Source organism: Antedon bifida, chromosome 4 (genome assembly GCF_963402885.1).
Source record: "Antedon bifida chromosome 4, ecAntBifi1.1, whole genome shotgun sequence".
NCBI lineage: Eukaryota > Metazoa > Echinodermata > Crinoidea > Comatulida > Antedonidae > Antedon > Antedon bifida.
This window is the reverse complement of record NC_136229.1, coordinates 24553772-24576444: the sequence shown is the minus strand read 5'-3', so window position 1 is coordinate 24576444 and position 22673 is coordinate 24553772. Positions and strand designations below refer to the sequence as shown.

The following is a 22673-nucleotide window of genomic DNA, read 5'->3' as shown; positions in this document are numbered from 1 at the left end:
ATCTGATCTATTTTTTGATATCAGATTTTTTTTTTTATTAACATTATATGTTTAGTGCTCCTCCCCTTTAACAAATCCTGAATGCCCTCACATGCATTGCATTTTGGGAAATTTGTGAAAAATATTTTTCTTGGGATGCTATATAGAGTAGTAGGCCCATTTTAAATGGTTGGGAAATTTACGATGATAAAACACATCACATGACTGTGGAAAATATACAGTATGGACATTGGTGGCAGAAGTATGGCCAAAAAGTTGAATTAAAAATCATCAGTTTTGTTTCTGTTTGTTTTTTACAACTATGGTGGTGCTGTAGATATCCTAAAATAGTTTTCTATTTTGTTACTTATATATATATATATATATATTAACACTATATTTTCCGAATTCAAAATGAATATAAATAATTTTGAAATATCGTAGTAAGAACATAGTAGTGTTGTCTAATGTATAGATTATATATTTATACAAAAATTAACTTCTGTCCATACCCAGTTTTAATCATAAGTGAAATAAATATTAAATTAAAATATTAATGGAATACATATTACCATGAAATACTATAGTTTAAAAACCTGTTCAAACAATTACTATGAAGTATGGAAGACCTACCAACAGCTCTAGAATTTACATAAATCAGAAATACTTAAGTGAAATAAGTATACAGAGTGGAGAGGGATTGTAACCAAGGATACACAAATGATTATTTCATTCCCCACCCGATTCACTGTACTGTATCTAGACTTCTCTACCATCTTGGAGAAAAACATCTTGCTTTAAGTTGTTTTTTTTCATTAACCATTATTTTAAAATCTAAGATGACAACACAAACTGCATAACATAAAAATTATTATTTTTAATTAACTCATAAACATTTTTTATTTATGAAAAAGATTGATAAATGCTGTTCTGGGGTTAGAATTTATAATTTGTTGAGAATATTGCATATAGTTTACATTGATATATTTTTAATCTGTACATGGAAGCCAACAACTAACACATATATTATATGTAGACTTTCCCCAAGTCTGTAGTTATTGTCTTTTTATGTTAGTCCACCAGTCAGTTTTTCGAGTTTTGTCTGATAAAACTATGAAAATGAAATATTATACGTATGAAACGCCATATGTGCCAAAATATTTATCTTTTTACTAATTTTGGTCTAGAACCTACACTAATATATAATGTTGTAATGTGATTTTGTACATCAAACACATATTGTATTTTACTAATATCAACCTATCCTCTATTAAATGTTTCCCTGTTTCTTTTGTTTCTTTCTGTTTCTTTCTTACTTTCCTTTATTTCTCTCCACTGATGCATTCAATGAAGAGCTTTTGATTTACGACATCCTAGAGAAACTAGCACAGTAGTTACATATACTTCATCCATATACATGTAAACTCATTGTGAGCATGTAGGAACACTGGGACGTGTTTCCTGGCATGGACTGGTGGCTTAATTGGTTGATTCTAGGTCCAATGACGACCTATTGAAACAACATGCATAGGTCATTGCAAATCAAAATGTCCTTAATGTCTACATTATAACATTCAAGTGTGAAATACTCATCTCATTCGAAGTTGAAGAAATAGTGTTTTCCAAAAGCTTGGCATTTCTCTTTATCTGCTTCAATTTTGATTTAGCTTTGTTTTTTCATTAACTTTAGTAAATATATATAATGCTATCTATTTGTTCATTGTGTCTACTAAGACTTGTAACCTGACAAACTTTGTACAACTTTGCCTATAAAACGATTAAATAATTAGGTTATTATTATTATTATTTTTTTATTATTATTATTTTATGGCCTGTTTTTAATGTATGTAGTTGTGATTCAACAAAACGTATGTATGTTGTCATTATATTCTTATGCTATATCAGACATTTATTGCAATACACAACTAACTGAATAAAAGTATGAAAACCAACAAAATCGGTCCCTCCACCAATATTAAAAAATCTTATTTAAGTGCTACTTATATTTATCGTATTAAAGAGAAAAACTGCCCATTGTACCAGCATGGTAAAGGTTGAGAGTGAAAAGTGTTGCTGTCCCATCATAATAATTGGGAAACTTCCGAGATTATCAGGAAACTTTGAATCTTTAAGTTGGGGCAACTTATTTCACTCGCACCAATTTTCTCATTTTTATTGTTAACACAATACAGTAATTATTTTTATTGCGTTGGTTCAACCAGTGTTTTGGTTTTATTTCAGTTACCTGCAAAGTTAACTTTTGCCTACAGATACAGTTTGTATACTACAAACATGATGAAACAACTATGCATGTATGTATGTAAACTAACTGTATGAACATTGGGGCCCTGCAAAAACCAAACAAAAAATATACTTAATACAGGTATATACAAAACACAATACTAAATGTTTATCTATTAATTTACAATATACTGAAAGATATTAGGCGGGTATAACATGACACTGTACAGTAATACTTAACATGCAATAAATACTTATGTATTAACATTCGTAACCAATATCAGACTATCATTAATTAATATTCAATCATTAATTAATTGCACTCTAAAATCATTAGAACAAACACAAATAGAATAGAAGCAATTTCAATTAAAAAACATAAACATGTATAACATTCTATATTTTTTATTTTTTGGTCTAAGAAGAAGGGAACCCAGATGCTGATGAACGCTTTTTTAAGGGGGATTCCGGACGTGGAATGTAACGGTCCTCGCCAGATGTGGCGTAAGGGTTGCCCTCTTTGGTCGATGGAGAGAATGCAGAGAAGTAATCAGAAGCGAAGGCTACAATATCCTCTGGTTTGCGAAGAAGTAAAAATTGAAGAAAGTCCGCAAGTAGAGCTTTCAATTCAGGATGGTGTCGCATGTAGGTCGCATGATCACCCTTTAGTTCCTCCTAAAAAAACAATACATTTATTATAGTTTTTGTTGCATTATCTTGTACATATTTATTTAGTAAAACTTGTAATCAATTTAAATTTAGTTCCACAAACACATCAGCATTGTGTGTAATATAATGAAACACAAAAAGTACAAAAGTAGATGAATACAGGCTAAAGGTTCATTTATATAAGTCTGAAAACTAATTTTACCCAACCAAATAAATTCAACATTATAAAACATTAAAAAAATAATTTGTTTCAATTTTTTTAATTTGAGAAAATCCATTTGTTTTTTGAGACAGCTCCATTCTAAGTATGCACATTTCTGTGTTTTATTCTTAAAATGTAAAATGTGTGGTAAAATGATCATTCAATAAGCAGTAAATGAATGAAAGTAAAGTATGCTGAAATAAGGACATCCACTGTAGCAATTTGTTGCATTAAGCTCTGTTTACACTATCAAACTTTATGTGAAAAAAATGTGATGTGCCCATATATGATGATGTCATATTACTATCATATTAATTTGAGCATGTCACTACCATATTTTGGCACACACTTTTTTGTCAAACTGGTTTGACAGTGTAGAATGAGCTTTAGTGACATTACCTTTCTGTCAAGAAATTTAGAATAAAGTTGCATATCATCTTCCCAATTCAAAGTCTTCTTGGCCACGGTAGGTTTTTCACGAAACTCCTCCTTCTCTAAAGGTGGAGGAACACGTAATAATCGCATGGTAACAGGTGAGCCAATTTGGACTCTACTGCTCATTCTCCTGTAAAACAAAAATATATTCAATTATGTTAAGTGTTACATACATTCAGCAGAGACAGATGTGGAACCAGCATTGTATATATGGGTGCATATTGTTCTGAAGGCACAAATAATAGTCTGGTTTGTGTATTTTGTTACTTCTTTAGGTGAAATATAATATATATGCATCCCCCTTAATCCGCCTCTTGGGGCAGACACAAGAATGGACAAGACTGCTGTGTACAAACTCTTGTTTATTTCCTATTTTGTCATTATTTTATCTATCTGGCCTGCATTTTATAGACTAACCCAGACTTAGCCCCTATTATTGTATGATTAACGATATATAGTTGAGTTTTATATATAGCATATATACTGTAGTAGTTAGCATAGAAAGACACCATGGACTACTCATTCCCAAGTGTCCATGGCTGTCTGGACCATTCTCTAGAGAACTTATTGAATGTGGGACATGAGAACCATGTTACCAAAACTGCTAGTTTTAAATCCCAGGAGGATGACAAGGTCAACAATATTTATAAAATTTCAATTCGATTAAAATAAATATCAAAAACAGTCTGACCTGTGGACCGACTGGCCTCTAAACATAGTTAGGAGTTTATCAACAGGATAGCAATTATATAAAATGACTGGATATTACCTGTATGCAAGTTGAGTCTGAGCCAGAATTTTTTTTACAAAATCAAAATGCATATAAATATACCTGTATATAACAATTTAAAAGTACAATTGTACATTGGAGACAGGCAGCTAATCAACTCAAAGGATATAGTGCTATGGTGGAAGTTCCAAATACAGTACATGTTGTATTAGAATTATAAAGAATGTACCACCAGAGTGCTTCTATGCTATGCGAAATGCACATTTTAACCACATATTTTCCAGTTGGGCCATTCGATTTAGGGACCATGTCAACATTATTCTATTGCAATTACTGCAGTAACTACATTTTGTCTCAACTCCAACCTGTTTATTGTAATTATTTAGCAACCTTTTCTTGGGTTGAATTGAACTCACAAACTCTTAGATTTATACAAACTTAATCATGCTCTAGTTCAGTAACTTACTATATGTCCTTTAACTATAGGACAAAACTTCTTTCCCTTTATTAGAGTCAATTTATAAAGCTTGTTTCATACTAGGACGCAACATGATCTATTGCATCGTGATTGGTTAAATTACTTGCATTGTCCTTTCAAGCTTTATATAACATATAAATGCAGCATCATTATTTTGTTCTGTATACAAAACACTTACCCATCACGTAAGAAATATGTTTGCCATGTCGTAGGTAGGTCCGAGTATGACTGAATTGTTCTCTCAATTCCTGTCACGGTCACCTCGGTATCTTCAATCATTTGAGCATGATTATCCAGAGATTTCTAAAAAAAGGTCAGATTATCATACAACTAAATCACGCCATGATAACGATTGTGAAGATTAACATTTTAAACGCTGATATTCCAAGATTAGTTATAAAAGGTGAGATACTCTGCAAATTGGTTTGATGCAAATGGGTTTAGATGGCTATAACTAACTAACTGACAACCTTTAAAAACTCCCAGACAACTGAGACGTATCTGTAAGTCTACATTAATAGATTGTGAGTGAAGTAATAATCCTAAAACGTTTGGCTGATGACAGAATTTTTAGCAAAGTTAATTGTTTTAAGAATTTTCAAAATGGCACCAGCTGATTTCAAAGTATGCAATTAACTTTAATCAAGATTCTTTTGGAAATTATTGTTATCAAAAAATGGGATATATTTTAACATGGCTAACGTACAGTATACATTTTAGCCTTGTACACGTATGTTGGCACAATATTGAGTCATGGCTATACAAATATATACAAATATCCCCACCCATCAATAAAATAATAATAGGTCAGTGTTTGGCCACGAAAACCTTGACCTGAAAAATACAATTTTTTTATCATATGGTATAACAAAATAAAAATGTAAATTGTGACAATTATGTTGATGTGACAAAGTGAAATTAATATCACATGACATTTGCCTTTAGCTAAATCACCCTGTTTACGCAATGGCCAGAAATTCAACACAGGTTTTTTTAAACAGACTGATTAGAGTGTCCACATCAGAGAGTAGCCGCATAATTAATCGGTGTGATCGGTATGTCACGTTACAATTTAAGATTCTAGTATACTTTATTTTGTATGGAAATCCATTTATTTGAATACAATTCTATACTATAATAATAATATAATACAATAATATATCACAGTTCTACAGTATATAAATCCAACTTACAAATTACAGAAAAAAAAAATGACTATGCTGTAGCAGTAGCTTGGTCTCAATGAAGATACAAATTAAAACAAGCAAAAAGCTAAATCAAAACAATAAAGTAAAACAACAGCCAGAAAGAAACAATTCCTTACAGATACAATACAGTATATAAATTTAAATAATAAAAAGAAAAAATAATAGAAATTATAAACAGCCCGTGACACACTGGAAATTAATTAGATATTTTTTTTAAATGATTGATTGATCACTTTATTTCAGAATAACAAAATTCCATATAAAAAAACAAGGAAAACACAAAATCACAATATTATCAATAACTTACAGATACAGTAACGCATAGGGACATACCACTACATTATATTGTATTTACACTTTTTTATTTGAAAGTGGTTCCTCCAGTTTGGATTAACAGTAATAGTGAAGTTGTGATTGGCCCTACCAAGTACCCATTTGTACACCTGGGTGAGTCTTGCACACAAGGAATCTGAGTGCTGGTCTCGAACTCCCGTTCCATTGATCAGGTCCAACACACTGCGCCACAAACACTTAAATCTAAATACCATGAACCTATTCAACTCCACCAAATGACCTTGAAGAAAAATGTCATCGTGCCAAGGTGGGGTACAATGATGACATCATCCGCCTTCAATAATACGGAACAATTAATTTAACAAAGGTGTTCAATACTACTTTTTCTTTCATTTTTTATCTTTATGACATTTTATGACATTGTTTTCATGGCTCCAGGGGATCACTTGAATACCAGACTTTTTTAATTAAAAAAAAATTGAACTGAAAAACAAAACTGAAAGCGAAATTTGAAGAGACATAGCCACGACTACTGCATTAGTGACAATTAACCTTTGTTTTTTCAGACGCTGACATTCTCTGAAAAATGACGTAATAGATAACATGCGATATCCTTTTTTGCAGGTAACCTTTTCAGCAGAGTCCCTAGAGGTGATTAGATCCAGGGGCTTTAAACTCAATCTTTTTTACAAAAAAAAAAAGTTGTGCACCGTTTTGACACATTTTAGATAGCGTGAGAAAAAAATTTCCAACAATGATTTTGTTGTCTGTACTTACAAGTATGCTATACTTAAAGCAAAGTAAAATTATTATTTTGTTAATAAATAAATCAGAAACTGCTAGTCTGAGCTTAGGCACGATGAGATGGGGTAGTGAAGGGGTTCAAAAGACCCACTTCTTTTTCCTTGCAAGTTTCCATGCAATTTACAGTACTTGTCAATAAATTTCAGGACACATACACACACTTTAACTGAAGTCAAGCCTAATGGTTCAAACGAACGCTCTTTTTCCCAGAAGTGCCCTTTTCAAACTAGAGATCAGTATGGTAAATATGCCTATACTAACTCATGGCAATTTTTGCACCTTTTGTGGAAAAACTACACTCCTACTGTAACCATATTTTTTTATTGACAGTGGACACTCTTTATTTATTCATAAAAAATACTTACATATGTTGCATGACACAGTTTGGCTTCTGAATCAAATGAAATGAATTTACAATCTTCTGGAATGCCTTTCTTCACCATTAGCCTTTGTATCAACAAATTTGAACCTGTTTTTACAAGAAAAACAAGTAAAGTTAAATGTGATAATTGGTCAGATGGTCGAACTATTGTACATAAATTGTTCTTCATCTGGATGTTGTAGGTTAGAGTTCTACCTGATACAAGTTATTCTACTGGAGTTACTGCAGTAAATATATTTTTTTACTGCATCAACAGTACGATTTAATTAAATGTAGATGTTTATGAGTCAGTCACTGCAAAAAACAAGGTGTATGATACACACAAAAAAGTTTGCTAAATAATAATTTACAGGTTAAACAGGTTAAAGAGTAAACAGAATGTAGTTACTGCAGTAACAGGAGTACAGTCGAATAATTTTAACATGGTCCCTAAGTATAATAAATACTGGTAGTACCAGTAGGAAGTAATGTAAAGTAATTTGAAACCAAATCAAGCAACAAACACATAAATATTAATACATTTTTACAGACTTTAGCACAGGTTTGACTTTCTTTTGACAGCAGATATTTTGACCTCCCCTCTCAAACCTTTCCCCCTAGGTCACTTTGGTCCAATGATCTTTTTTTTAATAAAAAAAAAACCAGTACTACCCACCTTCTGATATGAATCCATGCATGGTTTCTGAACTGTATGTTTCAGCATGCCTAAACACTTGCTGTGAACATAAAACATTTGATAAACATTCTTTTACTTATTTGGTTTGGAAAATCATGTAATTAGTTAGTTAAATTCTTCAAAAGATTCAATAGCTTCACATCATCATTAACATATTCATTAAGTTGGATAATAATGATAGCATTAGCAGCAATGATATGTTAGTATCCTATTTCATTATAGCTGAACATAAAGCATGGTTCCCATTAGGGCGCAAAGCAAAGGACGTACACGCAACACAAGGTTGTGGACGCAAAGCAGGCAACTCAACTAATCATCATCAAATGACTATTCTATTTGTCACTTTAGATTGGTAAAAATACTTGAAGATTTTTAGCGGGTCATTTTATCATGATGATGTAATGTTGAAGATGATAAAATAATGATGATGATGATTATGATGTTCACAATGATGATGATAATGATGATGATGAAGATGGATGATGATGATGACTTACCTCCCCTTGTGTGATGATTCTATTAACAATGTACTTATCCTCTTGTTTAACGATAAACGTTTTTTTATCAAGATGTTGTTCTTCCAGCTGAAAAGATAAAATTGCAAACAAATTTATTACACTTGTTCAGACATAGGCCCACCCTGAGGTATCATATGCCCACTAACAAATCTGGAGAAATTTTCACACACAACATTTTCAGTTTGAAGGAAAACTAAATTTGTTCTTTTTTCCTATTATTATTTTTTAGAAAAAGAAACGTCAGGTTTGCAGTACACCCCTCATTCCAAAAAGAAAATAAAGTAAGGTTGAAAATGCTGTTGTGCTACAACCATTTTCTGCATAACAACCAAAACGTCCTTCTTGGAATCACATGGTACACCACAAACCTAATTTTACTAGTGTTCATTTGCCATGCAAACCTTTAAACAAATGTTGTTAGAAGAGCACATATAATATTAATATCTGTATTTATTTTTAAATGACAGTGAGCTCTATAGAACTAAGCCAAGCTGTAATAAACAAAAATCCAAGTAATACTCGCTTCTCAAAGGCTTCGTTTAACGTTGAGTGGCTGAGCTCTTAAGACATTGCAACTGTAATACAGTACATAACATAATATTTTCTCACTCCATGGTTCTGGGGGTAGAATGAGTCTTTTTGGATAAGGATTATAAACGGTCCAGTGTACACAAAATACACCCAATGTACTAGTTTACACATGGCCACTGTCACACACAGTCACTTAGGGGATCATCACTGGTATGCTGATCATCACATTTGAGAGAACAGTCTTTGACTGAAGAGGTCACCCAGTATAAATATAAAGAATAAAAGAATAATAAAAAAAATAAGGGCTTAGGAAGTGGATTGAAATGACACAATAATCACTAGATCTTATTTGGGGATCAATTTTACTGTTTTATGTTCTTCCTTTTTTATTTAAATCCGAAAAATGAATTATTATTCTTCCTGATTCGCCATATTATTTTAACAAGACGTCACATTCTATAGCCAATTCCATTAGATCAAAAAGCATTGATCTTTAAAATATAAAATTGGGGGAGCACTAGCATCAAAGAAAAAACAATAAATGTAATACAATGAGATCAAGTCAAATAAAAACAACAGTTTCTCAAATTCTGCAGGACGCTCCAGGAAATTGGCATATAACATTGTCTTTATCAGCCATACAAGACTAAATCCCCAATAAAAAGCAATCTCCGGCAGATGAAATACATTTGATGAGAAAAGCTAAGGTAAAAAGACATGTGAACTGAGACTTAGTTTAAATAAAAGCATTCTTTTACACTGTGAAAATCTACAAAATCCAATCATGATGTTTGCAAATTGTTAAATAGTTTCCACCTTAGAGGGTTGGAACACATTAATTGAATTTAACTGCGGTAGCTTAAATTAATTCATGTAAACAAAACACCAAGTACATAATGCTATGATTAAAAAGCAAAAAAAGAACGAAATGAATGAATTCACGATTAACAAAAACAGTATATTTCAAAAATCGTAATATTTAGCATTGTTCTAGTTTTTAATAAGAGGTGGTGGGAATCACAGATCTTTCATATTTAATCAACGTCACTTTTTAAAACATGCCCAGGTGTCCGTAGATTCGAATATCCTGTCCAGAATCTGATCTTTGACACCCCTTCCATGACACATGGAACAAATAAATATCACACTGAACAACTATCGCCGCAGTCCTACCATCTGCATTCAAAGCTTATCATACCTGCACACCTTAACACACTAGATAAGCTCAATACCGAAAGTTGTACATTGCCAATTACCTGTTAGAAAATTAAGTACATCCGAACTAACAAATAAAAAATAAATGCATGCTTAACAACAAAGAAGTGCTTACGAAATATCGCTTCGTCGAACCGTAGGTAGCAGCTCGTGATCTCAACATAATGATGTATGCTCGTCGTATACCTCTGTCACAGTCTAAACAAACTCTGAGCGTGCACTTATAACCGGTGAGTTTGTTAGCTCGCCAATCTGGAACGGTTTACGCGTTGTCGGTGACGTCACAGTCGTTCGCAAGCCCAAGGTATTGCCAATTTCTCTTTCGACGTGTAATCTACCGGTTTCAGCAATGAAAACCTTGCTGTGTTTGTTCACGGTGTATCGTAAGCGCTTGCTGTTCATTGGTTTAAAGTCACTATCAATCCACTCCTTACTTAAGGAACTAATGATATAGGACTTCCTACTCTGAAGCACTGGGATATTATACAATTCTCAGAGGATTTGCCAAAGTTTCTAAGCTCGCCTACTGATTTCTTATCCATCCCAGGCCAGGGTTCTTTTCTCAGTCAATGAACCGCTCACCACAACTTGTGGGTCATACTCATAATCGACCATGACATCACAATTTACACAAGGCGTTAAAACTTCAATTTTTTTATGACATTCAAGGACAATAATTCCTTTGTGTATATCATCGACAGTTAAACAAATTTTGATTAATTTTCAAGTTAAATATCATGTATCATCACCGAATCATAGAAATCTATAAATACCTTTATATTAATTCTTTAATCGGGTATCTATCAACATATTACATAACATTAAATTGGCCAAAGGGAATAAAACATGTTAACAGTCCCATTTGATATCCTTTTAAATCTCATTTAAAGCCCATGGGCTCATTCACCAATAACACGTTTATGGCCATTTTGACAGATGGGCTTTTATTCGCGATTATTTGCAAACTCAATAGAGGGCTTCTTTTCAAAACATGTAAAGTATAATTAATAATTAATTTAGTATGAAAACTTTTTAAATAATTAAATAAATATTAAAAAAACAATTCTATCTTAATCAAGACAATTCTATTATTTATTATAATAATAAGGGCGCGGGTATGAAATTTGGGGGGAAATAATAAATTTAATTTAAGTTTTTGTGTCTGAATTTAGCCTAAATTAGGAGGTAGGATTATACTGTACCTGAGCATAGAATTTGATTTATTTGGAAATCGTTAATTATAAAAATATAAATACAAAAACACATACTACTGACATTGAAGATTAAATATATTTATAGAAGATTATCCAAAGAAGCTTAGTAGATTAAAAAGGTGTTTTTATAACCTAAAAAAGTATTGCGTTACAAACACTATATAACAAAAATAAGTATAAATTTATTATTTGGTCACCAATGAATATTAACTAGGAGTGAGAATATGTTAATTGCTCATAATAATTTGTCCTTTAAAGTGTTTCTCAAAAGTGATTAAAACAAATTAAATTAAACCTCTACCTCTCATCAATCATGGGAGTTCAGGTAATCTGTGTCATTTGTAGTATGTGACCTATGACCTATCGATGATGTTTAATGGGGTACAGTTGATGGGAAGGTTCACATTAAGTGGCCTACTTTCAATTTATGATGCCACTTTACAATGAGTCATAAACCAATGTCATTATCATTTATGCATCTTGAGATGAAAACAAAGACAGAAGTATATTAAGGAACATCATATTATATTATTAATTTGTTTAATTTTTTAATAAAGTAGAATTCACGAACCAGGGGCCCAAAACTTGAAGTGCTGAAATAATGTGTTATCTTTTCCATTGTAATTTTTTTAATTTAGAAAGAAAAAGAGGAAGCTTCTGTTTCATACTGTTGATAATACTGTAAATATTTTATTTTGTAAAAAGTTTGCTTGCTTTTATATAGTAAGACAAGGAAAATGAGGTGATTTAGTTTGTCCAAAAGTCAAGTTGGAATGTTTTAAACATGTTTTACAGTATATCTGTCCTAATTTTTATAATAATTTACCAAATGAGCTCCGGGAATGCAAAATTGAAAATATATTTAAACTTAAGTTGAAAAGATACATGTTAAACTCTTTTATATATATTTTAAACTCCAGTAGAGTTCTTTTAATAAATATATATATTTTTTTTATAGATTATATTATATTGATTCTGATATTCCTAATTTAATGTTTTGATGATTGCTTGTTATTATTAATGGTTGCAATGTACCCTGAATATCAGTTAACCCACTGGGATAAACTGGAAAAGTTACCCTTTTTAAAGATGGTTGAAATAAAAAAAAATGTGTAAATCAGATTAAGGGAGACGTAAAGATGGGTTTATTCTCCAATAAAATAAAAAAAAACAAGAAAAATTCTCACTGTACATAACCATATAGTACGTGTTGGATCTTCAGCATGCTAAACCTATAAAACAAAGGACTCGTTTGGGAATCAGTCAGGATATTACAAGGACTGTAGGTAATTGTTTGAAAGTCAACCAATGATTGATAGAAGATAATGAAAATGGGTTTATTAATGACTCTGATTGATAACAGTACTGTGGATTCACCTACAACAATAATGCGCATCAGGCTTGTTTCTGTTGCATAAACGCCAAATAACCATTTATTTGACTTTGAGATTAGATTAAAAGATAAAATTTATATAAAAACCACATTTTCTGCTAATCTGTAGCTAGTTATCGACTGATAAGCTCAGGTGGTCAAAGGGTCAATTTTTATGGTAGTTGACGAAACTACGTCCAATAATTAACTGCTGATTTTAAGTTGCAGTTAACCGGTAAAATGGCATACACTCAATCGATTGGGGTTTTTTAAAACTGTTTTACTTTCATGGCATCTACCAATGTTATTTCAAACACCATGATTGATTGTTGTTCTCCTGCTCTCCGTTACTTCATCATCATAACTTTTGCTAAAAAAGCACTAACCAGTGGAGCGGAACTGCTGGCAACATGGCTGTCATTTAGGTATTTGTTTTTCATTGTAATGATAAACACGTTTGATGCCAGAGAAATCAACCTTTCTGTATGTATAATTGAGTGCTCATCCCTGAATTGTTCTGGATTGAAATCCACAACAAAGATAGTGCAGCGACAACCACAACCAACATCAAGAAGACAATCTCCTAAAGATCTGCCTACACTATCAGTTAGTTACTAGTTTGACACAAAAAGTATGATGTGCCTAAATATGGTAGTGATATACCAACATATGATATCATATGATGATGACATATGGTCGAAAGTACTCGTATAATAAATATTTTATTTTGATATTTTTATACATGATCCTGCCTATGCAGCACCTATTTCTTTTATGATATCATTATGTCGATATATGGGCACATCACATTTTTTTGTCACATAAAGTTGGATAGTGTAGACAGAGCAAGTATCATAATAATATCCTGGATTTATAAAGCGCCTAATGTTGTAAAACCTGTGCATAAATAATACCCTGGTTATTTTTGGATCAAACACGTATGGAAATGTACTCCCATAATGCAGCTAGCAATCCGTGCAAAGTTGTGTCTTGACTTTACAAGGCACCCATTTGTACACCTTGGTGGAGAGAGGCAAATGTATCTTGCCTAAATGATACAGGCAATTTGATGAGCATTGCATTCAAACCTATGATCTAACTATCAGTAGTGCAACGTCCAAAACACTGCGCCACATGCCCTTACACCTAGTACAACATTGTAGTATCATGATATCTTCTTCCAGTCTTGTCTGTGCATAAAAATTGAGTAATTATTTGCAGGCATAAAAATAAACACTCACCTTGACATATTCATGATGTTGTTGTTCTAATGTCTCTATTTTTTTGGACACATATGCTGGAAGAATAAGATTTTTTTAAATGAAATTATTACAGTTAAATGTCATAATGTTACTGTAAGTAATATTAATAAAGTAATTATTAAAAAATTTATTTCATCCTTTATCTCCTTTTCTTCCTCATAAAATTGCAGGTTGCATGATCTCCTAACGTTGTTGCCCCCACCTCCCAACACTACCTCCACCCCCAACCCAATCAATGACTAAATGAATATCATGATGATGATTTATGTGTATTTTTTATAATGCACGAAACAAAATCATTAAAACATGTTAAAAAATCAAACATTTGACGCTTTTTTAAAAATGAAACATTTACATACATAATTAACACCACAATCCAGGTATCATGATGTCATGCTATGAATTTTACTCAACGTTGCTTATTAGCGATAATCCATTGGCAGATATTATCTGTGTTACAACGTTGATCAGCTTCCCTTTCAGTATTGCAAAAGGGTGTTACCAGTTGGCCATAGACCTCACAACAGCAGGTGTTCATTAGTATAAACAGTTCACTAACTCTTGTCTTAATAACATATATTGGTACTTTTTTTCAGACCTTTTTTTTTGCAAAAGGATTTATGCAAATTAATTAATTAAAATTTGATCATTTACTTTTTTAATACAATTGCAAAATTACGAAACAGAAAATCATACTCATAAATGTCGATATAAAGTTTGTGGTACACCATGTATAGTTCTTACAAGAACTGTTGAGTTTCTCGACGTTTCGATACATTGAGTGAGAATAACTCCTGAGAACCATTGAACTATATTGATTGAAACGTCAAGAAACTCAACAGTTTTTTTCAGAACTATATACTATTATGTGGTGTACCGCAAACATTACTGTATATCAACATTTAATTTCAACATACAAACCTTAAAGAATACATAATTCATAAAAAATAATAATTATATTATACAATTTTTTAAAATACAATTGACTGGTCTGCTTTTAGCAGATTTTTCTATGCAAATTTCACACAAAAAATATTTGCAACTAGTTGATTAGGTTTCAGTTGCACAGGGATAGATTTTGTGAGCAACACCATCTAACACTGCTGAAGCATGCATTCACTGTTCCAAAACATTTGTGAAAAAGTACTCTAAATTTACTTTCATCATGAATCTTTGTTACAATGATTATTAGGATGAGGGCAGTAGGTTAGTAAGAGTACAGGTATGTTTATTGGAAGAGGTATATTGAATGTGAATTTAATTATCTTTTTACAAATGCGTTTGTCAGTCTTATCCCTACAGTACAGTATCAGTATAACTTCTTATTTGCTTGCTAAAATATTAAAATTATGAACTATTTTTTATTTTATAATCAATTTAATGTCTGTGTGTTTTATGAGTTCGTTGACACATTGACATCTTAGATTTACTTGTTTGATTAGCTATTATAGCGATAGTAAAATGAGTAGAATGTACCTGTTTTACTTGAAGCCTAAATACTAACTGTAATTTAAGCAAACAGACCAAGGCCCAGGTGAACAAATGATAACATATCTGTGGCAGAAATGCATGGAGTAATTACTACTGTAAGACTGAGTGAAGAACAAATAGAACAACTGATTATCTTATACTGAATGGTGAATGAATTATTGTTGATACACACATAGATGTTGTGCATAGACGGATAATAAATGAATGAATTTAGTGAATGAAGGAATTGATGAATAAATGAAGTAGGCCTACAGTAGAAACCCTCCTTTGGAACACATCTATTCAGGGGACACGAATAAGGAGCAATGTACGTTATTGTAATACCACTAAAACCTCCATTGAAGGGACACCCCTATTAATAATATTTAATAATTAAAGTGACAACTTGTTGGGTCCTGAAGGTGCCTCCTTAATACTAAATAGGTGTTTTACTAATAAAATAAACTATATACTTTCCGTACCAGTAATAGATGTTCCCATTGGCACATTATCGATGGCACCATGGCTATTTGCATGAATAAGGTAACAATCTTTGCTGTTGTAGCGTGCTTTCTCTATGCTCACTGTGAACTCTCCTAACTCTTTGCCTGTGTCTGACGTGGTTACCAAAGAATCTGTGAACAGCACACTATCAATCTCTCCTTCATCTGAAAATAATACAAATTATATCATCAACATTAAAATAATGAATGAAGATGACGGTATTTATTGCTTTGATTGATTAAGAAAATGGAAATTAGTATAGCTGATTAACAACAGTTTAAGGTATAATTAGTAGGTAGTAGAACCAATTTTGGGGACATTTTTCTGTATTTAACAGGCAATTTTTTTAAAAATATGACTAATAACCTCTATTGAGGGGACATCCATATAAAAAAACATGGTCTAAAGGTGTCCCCTTAATAGGGATTTTACTGATAATGATAAGTTAAAGCAATTTCACTATTCTAGTACAGTGATTATAATGGTGTCCCAATTTATTTCTACTGATGAAAATGTCCAATGGCCTGACAATAATGTGTGGGATGTACTTATGATAGCGTTTAGAGGTGGGTTTAATTAAGGTAGGTTGAAACAATTTTTAACCACCATCTTCCATGCTGTTACGGGGTAATAATAATATTCCATAATTATTGGATGATATAATCAATTCATTGAATAATAATTGTTATGCCGTAGAAAAAGATTCATATGATGATGTATGCAAGATTGGTGCGAACTATCCGAGAACGCTACCAGATGGCATGAACAATACAACCACCAATCATCGACTTTACAATGAAAGATTAAACTAATTAATTCCCTGATGGACGACTATCACTACTAAAAAAAACTGATTGAACACTTGGAAATTTGCTCTAATTAAAAAGCTGACTTCAATCATATTAATAATTAATCAGTTTGCTTTAATACTGTCCACATATTTTACTAAATACACAATCTTCCAAAAGAATTCACTCCAGAATTGATGAAAAACAAATAAATATTAATTCAAAGAATCAAAAGCAACTAATAAAAAAATCTCAATTGGATACAAAACAAATAAACGCAGAAAGCGTAAAGTAACTTGTCAAAGAAAAATGCCAAGCTTTAAGGGATCATGTTAAATTTATTCTAGTGCAGTTACTACATTTTTACTGCAATAACGTATTTTTATTTGTGTTTTAATAAAAGAGAGACAATCACTGCAATAAACAGTGTTTGTATAATTTTAAAGTTTCACACGGTTTCTAAGTATTGTATTAACAGGTTTTTAAAAAGAGTATTTACGGCAGCTAATGAGATAACATTTTCTATTATGTATTGATGTTTATATTATTAATTAATTGAAAATAAATAACAAAAGTACAATTTTATGAATTACTACAATTCTATCTAAAAATGGAAAATTGTACTGTGCAGAAAAATATTTTCGATAGTTAATATTTTGTAATTTATCAAAAACTGCCAAAAAATATAATCAGATGTTGAATTGTTAAAACTGCCATGTGGAACTACTTTAGATTAGCGGTAATTGTAAACACTGCCGTTGCTGCTGTCATAAAATGTCTTTCACTTCGGCAAAAGTCAGAATATTGGATAATGTACTGTAATAATCAATTGTTTGTTTCTCTTGGTATAAACTACAATTACAGATATAATAAGTACCATTTGTCCGAGTATAACCTCAAACTCACTGTTATCCAAGTATAATTCTATTGCCCCTAATATTTACTAGATTCTGTAGCCAGGCCTTACAAAATTACTGTTATTATTAGGTTAGTGAACATACCCATTTTGTCAACATATGCTATAGCATCATCTGTCGCTACTGGTAGTGGAGAGGGTTCCTTTTCTTGACTGTAAACAAAAATATTTTTTTAATGTAGAAATAATCTTTGTTTCAAATAAGGATTTCATCTAAAGCTCTGTCTACACTATCAAACCAGTTGGACAAAAAAAGTTTGATGTGCCCAAATATGGTAGTGATATGATTAAATATGGTAGTGACATCATCATGCCCATACAGTATATCGGCACATCATACACACATAAAGTTTGAGACATAGTTAGGAATATTTAAATGTATGAAAATGGGAAAAGAAAATTTGGTTATCTACAGTATAGTGATTTCCATTCAAAATCAATGATAAAAAAAATATTGTTTAACCTATTTATACAATTATTCAGCAAGCAACACATTGAGATTGTCTCATAAGTTTACAATACAGTAACAAAATATAGTTACTGCAGTAAACTGCTGTAGAATAATTGTTTATATGATCTGTAATGTTCTGTCTACACTATCTAACTAGTTATGACAAAAAAAGTGTGATGTGCCCAAATATGGTAGTAATAAGAAATCATCATCCATAATATGTCCACATCACACTTGTTTGTCACATAAAGTTTGATAGTGTAAACTTTCCCCTACTAAGAAAATACTGTACCAACAACAAAATCAAATTATTTGATAGAAAAATAATGAGTAAACTTTCTTTTTATTAAAACTTTACTGTATTTTGTCAATGTGAGTACAGTAGATAAAATGCCATGTTCACCAGAAAAACCTTCACAGATCAAATCTCTCGTTTTTTTTTTTTTTTGCAAAATAAAAACGAAATAGTTCAGGAAAAAAATGTTTTGTACTTTACTTCTTTGGTGCAAAAAATATGAAATAAAATAGAAATGTATTGCAACTATCTTGCAACTTTAATAAGCATAAAAAATAAACAAACTGCAACAGGTCAAATAAACGGTATTAAAATAGTAAAACTCTTTTGTCAGTGTAAATTATGAATAGACACTCACCTGTCATATAGCGATTCTGTATTATCCGTAACAAACGGTTTGGTACTCATTTTTGAAAATGTTTGTGAGCTCATTATGACTTGCCAGTGGCTGTTACCTCAAATTTGAAAGAATCAATGAAATGACGACAACGGCGCTAATAACAGATGATGATTTTGTTGGACTGTAGGTGAGTAGTCTGATGGGTAGCACTTTCAAATAGACTGCTGCCAACTCATTCTTGTAACTTTAAACTGAACCTGGTAGGAAATAATAGAAGTAAACATTAAAGATGTATTTGTCCCCCAAAAACATGAAAAATGAAAATTAAGATTTTGAATATGTTTTTTTGTAGTTTTAATCAAGTTAATCACTTGCGTAGAAAAATAAATGAAAAAAAAAATATGGTTTTACTAAAATAACAAAATAAATGGCTTTAAATTACAGTTTTTTCAGGTAAATAATGTTGTTTTTGATCCAAGTTTTGGTCAAAGTGGATAACTTGTGATATTAAAATGGCATATTCAACAAAAAAATAAAAAAATATATTTTTTCAACAAACTGGCAATTTGATAATTGAGTTTAATTTTTTTTTTTTTTTTGCGGGGAGGGTGGGTGAGATAATTTTTAGTTTAGCCAAATTAGATTGTTTCTGTAAATTTAAAGTCCCATTCCCTATGTTTTTTAGATCTAATTTAAGGTCACAAACTACATTTAATGTAAAAATAAATACTATATGGTCCTATTTGAGAACTTTTTTCCTCTTTAAATGGTTAAAATAGTGAAAAATTCTAATAATTTAAGTGGGCCACTATAAATCCCAACATGCATTGCGCACGGATTGATATTTTCATGTTTCTTCTTCACCCACTTTTCGATCGATCGTGAGGCCAAAACAAATGGAAGACTCCTAACTTTTCAGCGAAAAAACCGGGTTTCTCCCAATTTTAATCAACAGATTCTGGCAAAAACAGAAAGACAATTAATGCAGCAACTATACAACGTCAGGCCTATAGCTAGCATACAATGTTCGTACAGTACCAATGTTTACTAGCTTAGTAGGCCTACAAAAGTACATTATTTCTCTCTTTTTATCATAATTTACCATAAAACGTACATTGAAGACATGGAATGACCTGGCTTAATGTAAGTAATATAATGCATTATTTTTACAAAATGTCACAAATTGTAGGGAATGGGTGTTTAACTTTTTGTAGGATTTCTTCTTTTTTTTTGGTCTTATGATGAGGATTATATCCACTTTTATTTATATCCATATAAATATTCCCTTAAAATTGTAATTGTTAGTCGTTGTCTCTTTACATTGGCCTACATATTTTCTCTTAACACATTTTCATTAACAATTAATTATTAAAACATTTTTCCTATCAATATTGTTTTTTATCTTATCTTAATACGTATACTGTCATATATCATAGGTTTTAAAATTCCTATTCAGAATTAATAAATTTATTAACAAAATTGTTTGAAAATGGAAAATTAAGTGGTGAACTGAGCCTAATATTCTATCCTTTGCATTGTAAATTAAATAACTTTTTGAAAAAATAAATTTTTGTAACTTTAAAAATCTTTTTTTACAAAATATATTTCAATAATGTAAATAATTAGGCCTATATAAATATGTTAAAAAACTCTCCTGACAGTTTTAACATTAACACACTCCACTCTGTGAGTCTACGCCTAGCCTAAAATAATAATCACGCTCAACACTACATGCACATGGACTGTCCAGGGCTGCAGTACAGTATAACTGAAAACGGATTTCCCCAATAATGAAAAATGGTCAATGATGTTATTTGCCAGTCAGTGTACAGTGTAACAGTCGGCCATTAATATAAATAAGCCATATAGCCTAGGCCTAGCTAACTAGGGCCTCTGGGCAGGGCCTAAACTAAGAATAGATAAGAGTAGCCTATAAATAATAGACTGGCCTTTTTCAATTCTTTTCTAAAAACATAAGCTTGCCACTAGAGGTAGGCATGGCCCATATATGGGCGATGATGGCTCTGCTGCTGGGGGATTGCCTAGTAGAAGTAAGCCTATCTTTTACTTATATCTGGCTAGGGCCTATCCTGCATAATCTATAGAGGTTAGGCCTAGGCTAGCTAGCTAGCTAGGAAGAAGGAGGCCTGCTCACTCAAGTTCTAGACTTTATTAGAATAGGCCTAGCCTAGGCCTCTATTCTAGAGTAGGCTAGGCCTAGGCTAGCTAGCTACTAGGGCCTAGCCTAGGCCTAGGCTAGGGCCCTCTATCTAGCCTGCTATAGCCTAGGCCTAGGCTAGTATAGGCCTAGGCTAGGTAGGCCTAGCTAGGCTAGCCTAATTAATAACCTCTTTTTTATTGAAATAAACAAGAACTAGCCTAGGCCGATTTACTATCCTATTTACAACCTGGTGAAGCTCACCTTGAAATAAACAAACTGTAGTGTAAACACGGCCTTAGCTTAAACTTCAGCTAGGCTAGCCGGGTGAGAGTCAAGTTAACAACTGCCGTCTCACTGCCCAGAGAGCCGCGATCACAGAATAAAAAGAGGTCCAGTCTAACGTCTAGCCTGGCCTAGCGCTAGGTAGGCTATGAAGTTATCAATAAGTTCACAATTATTAAGAGTTCTAATGGTACTGTTTTTCCGAAAATCTTCAAGCAACTACCAACATTCCTTATTCATCTTTAAATTTCATCAAAGTACTTTGATAACAGAGTTTTTCGACACCGTGTGTGTTATGATAATTTTGACCTCTCGTGTTTTTCTTTAGCAGTCCCCCGTGTGATACAAAAAATGGCCGCTTTACGTCACTATGGTATTATGCAAATCAATTAAAGTTGCATAATAAGCGGCACACCAATCAGATCATCAATCAATTAATAGTAATACTTATTATCTTTTTTATATAAAGTACCTTCTAAAAAGAGAAAGATTACAGAAACATTTATCAAATAAATATACATTTAAGCCTACACACAGACTGTCTTAGATCATGGAGGTTGATACGATTTTTTAATTAACATGGTGTCCTGAAATCCCCATCATAAAAACGCTATGTTATTTTTGTTTTTTACGCTCGGCTGGTCACGACTGTTTGTCAGTATCTGCAAGATGGCAGGTTCCGTAGCACGAAAATTGCCTATTGTTTTTTCAAAATCAATGGTCCCCAATATGGTGAACAAAGAGAAATAAAGCTGAAAGCTAATCGACATTGAATTGTTTCAAGTATTTTTTAGAGCTAATTTTTTGTTAATTTTCGGTTTATTTGGTTTAAGGTAAATATTAATTATTAGGTCTTAACATATCGAATTTAACACAGCGATAGAAAAATGCGATGATCACTTAAACATATCTTTATGAAAAATTCGGTTAAAAAAACATAAAAAGGTATTCATTTAAGTACGAATTTCTTATTGAAACTGTATGGGTAAAGTGAACGGGTAAAACCTTCATGCGAACATGCACATCCGTATCTTTTTTTAGGCTTATAAAGTAGGCCTACCGTTTTGTTTTTGACCTTTCGACCAGTAGGGCAGTAACATTTTACTGCGTACAACGAGAAACAAAATTACTTATGTAAATCAATATATCCGGTTCATTATATTTATATTATAGACCATGTTAAATACGCGGCGGCGCTATTAATCAACCACCAATGTTTTATTGTGATAAATTCCAAAACCATGGTATGATATTTT

General features: G+C 31.9%; 1 protein-coding gene across 1 annotated transcript; it reads right to left on the bottom strand.

Moving 5' to 3' along the window:
- Positions 1-1940: 1940 nt before the first annotated feature.
- Positions 1941-21745, bottom strand: LOC144839393 (ciliogenesis-associated TTC17-interacting protein-like). The gene is made up of 11 exons (XM_078694721.1): positions 21397-21745; positions 18993-19231; positions 17974-18041; positions 16163-16348; positions 14190-14245; positions 8596-8682; positions 8078-8138; positions 7406-7509; positions 4913-5037; positions 3491-3656; positions 1941-2895 (listed from the first exon to the last, which is right to left on the bottom strand). Exons 2-11 carry the CDS (start codon positions 19064-19066, stop codon positions 2638-2640), a joined length of 1185 nt encoding a protein of 394 aa, XP_078550847.1. The 5' UTR covers positions 19067-19231; positions 21397-21745; the 3' UTR covers positions 1941-2637.
- Positions 21746-22673: the final 928 nt, after the last annotated feature.

Excerpts from the sequence above, each read along its gene's own strand:
- LOC144839393 (XM_078694721.1), bottom strand. The coding sequence starts at position 19,066 with ATGAGCTCACAAACATTTTCAAAAATGAGTACCAAACCGTTTGTTACG. Across the intron at positions 16,349-17,973 it reads AGCATATGTTGACAAAATGG|ATGAAGGAGAGATTGATAGT; the intron begins GTATGTTCACTA and ends TATTATTTTCAG. Across the intron at positions 2,896-3,490 it reads CTAAATTTCTTGACAGAAAG|GAGGAACTAAAGGGTGATCA; the intron begins GTAATGTCACTA and ends TTGTTTTTTTAG.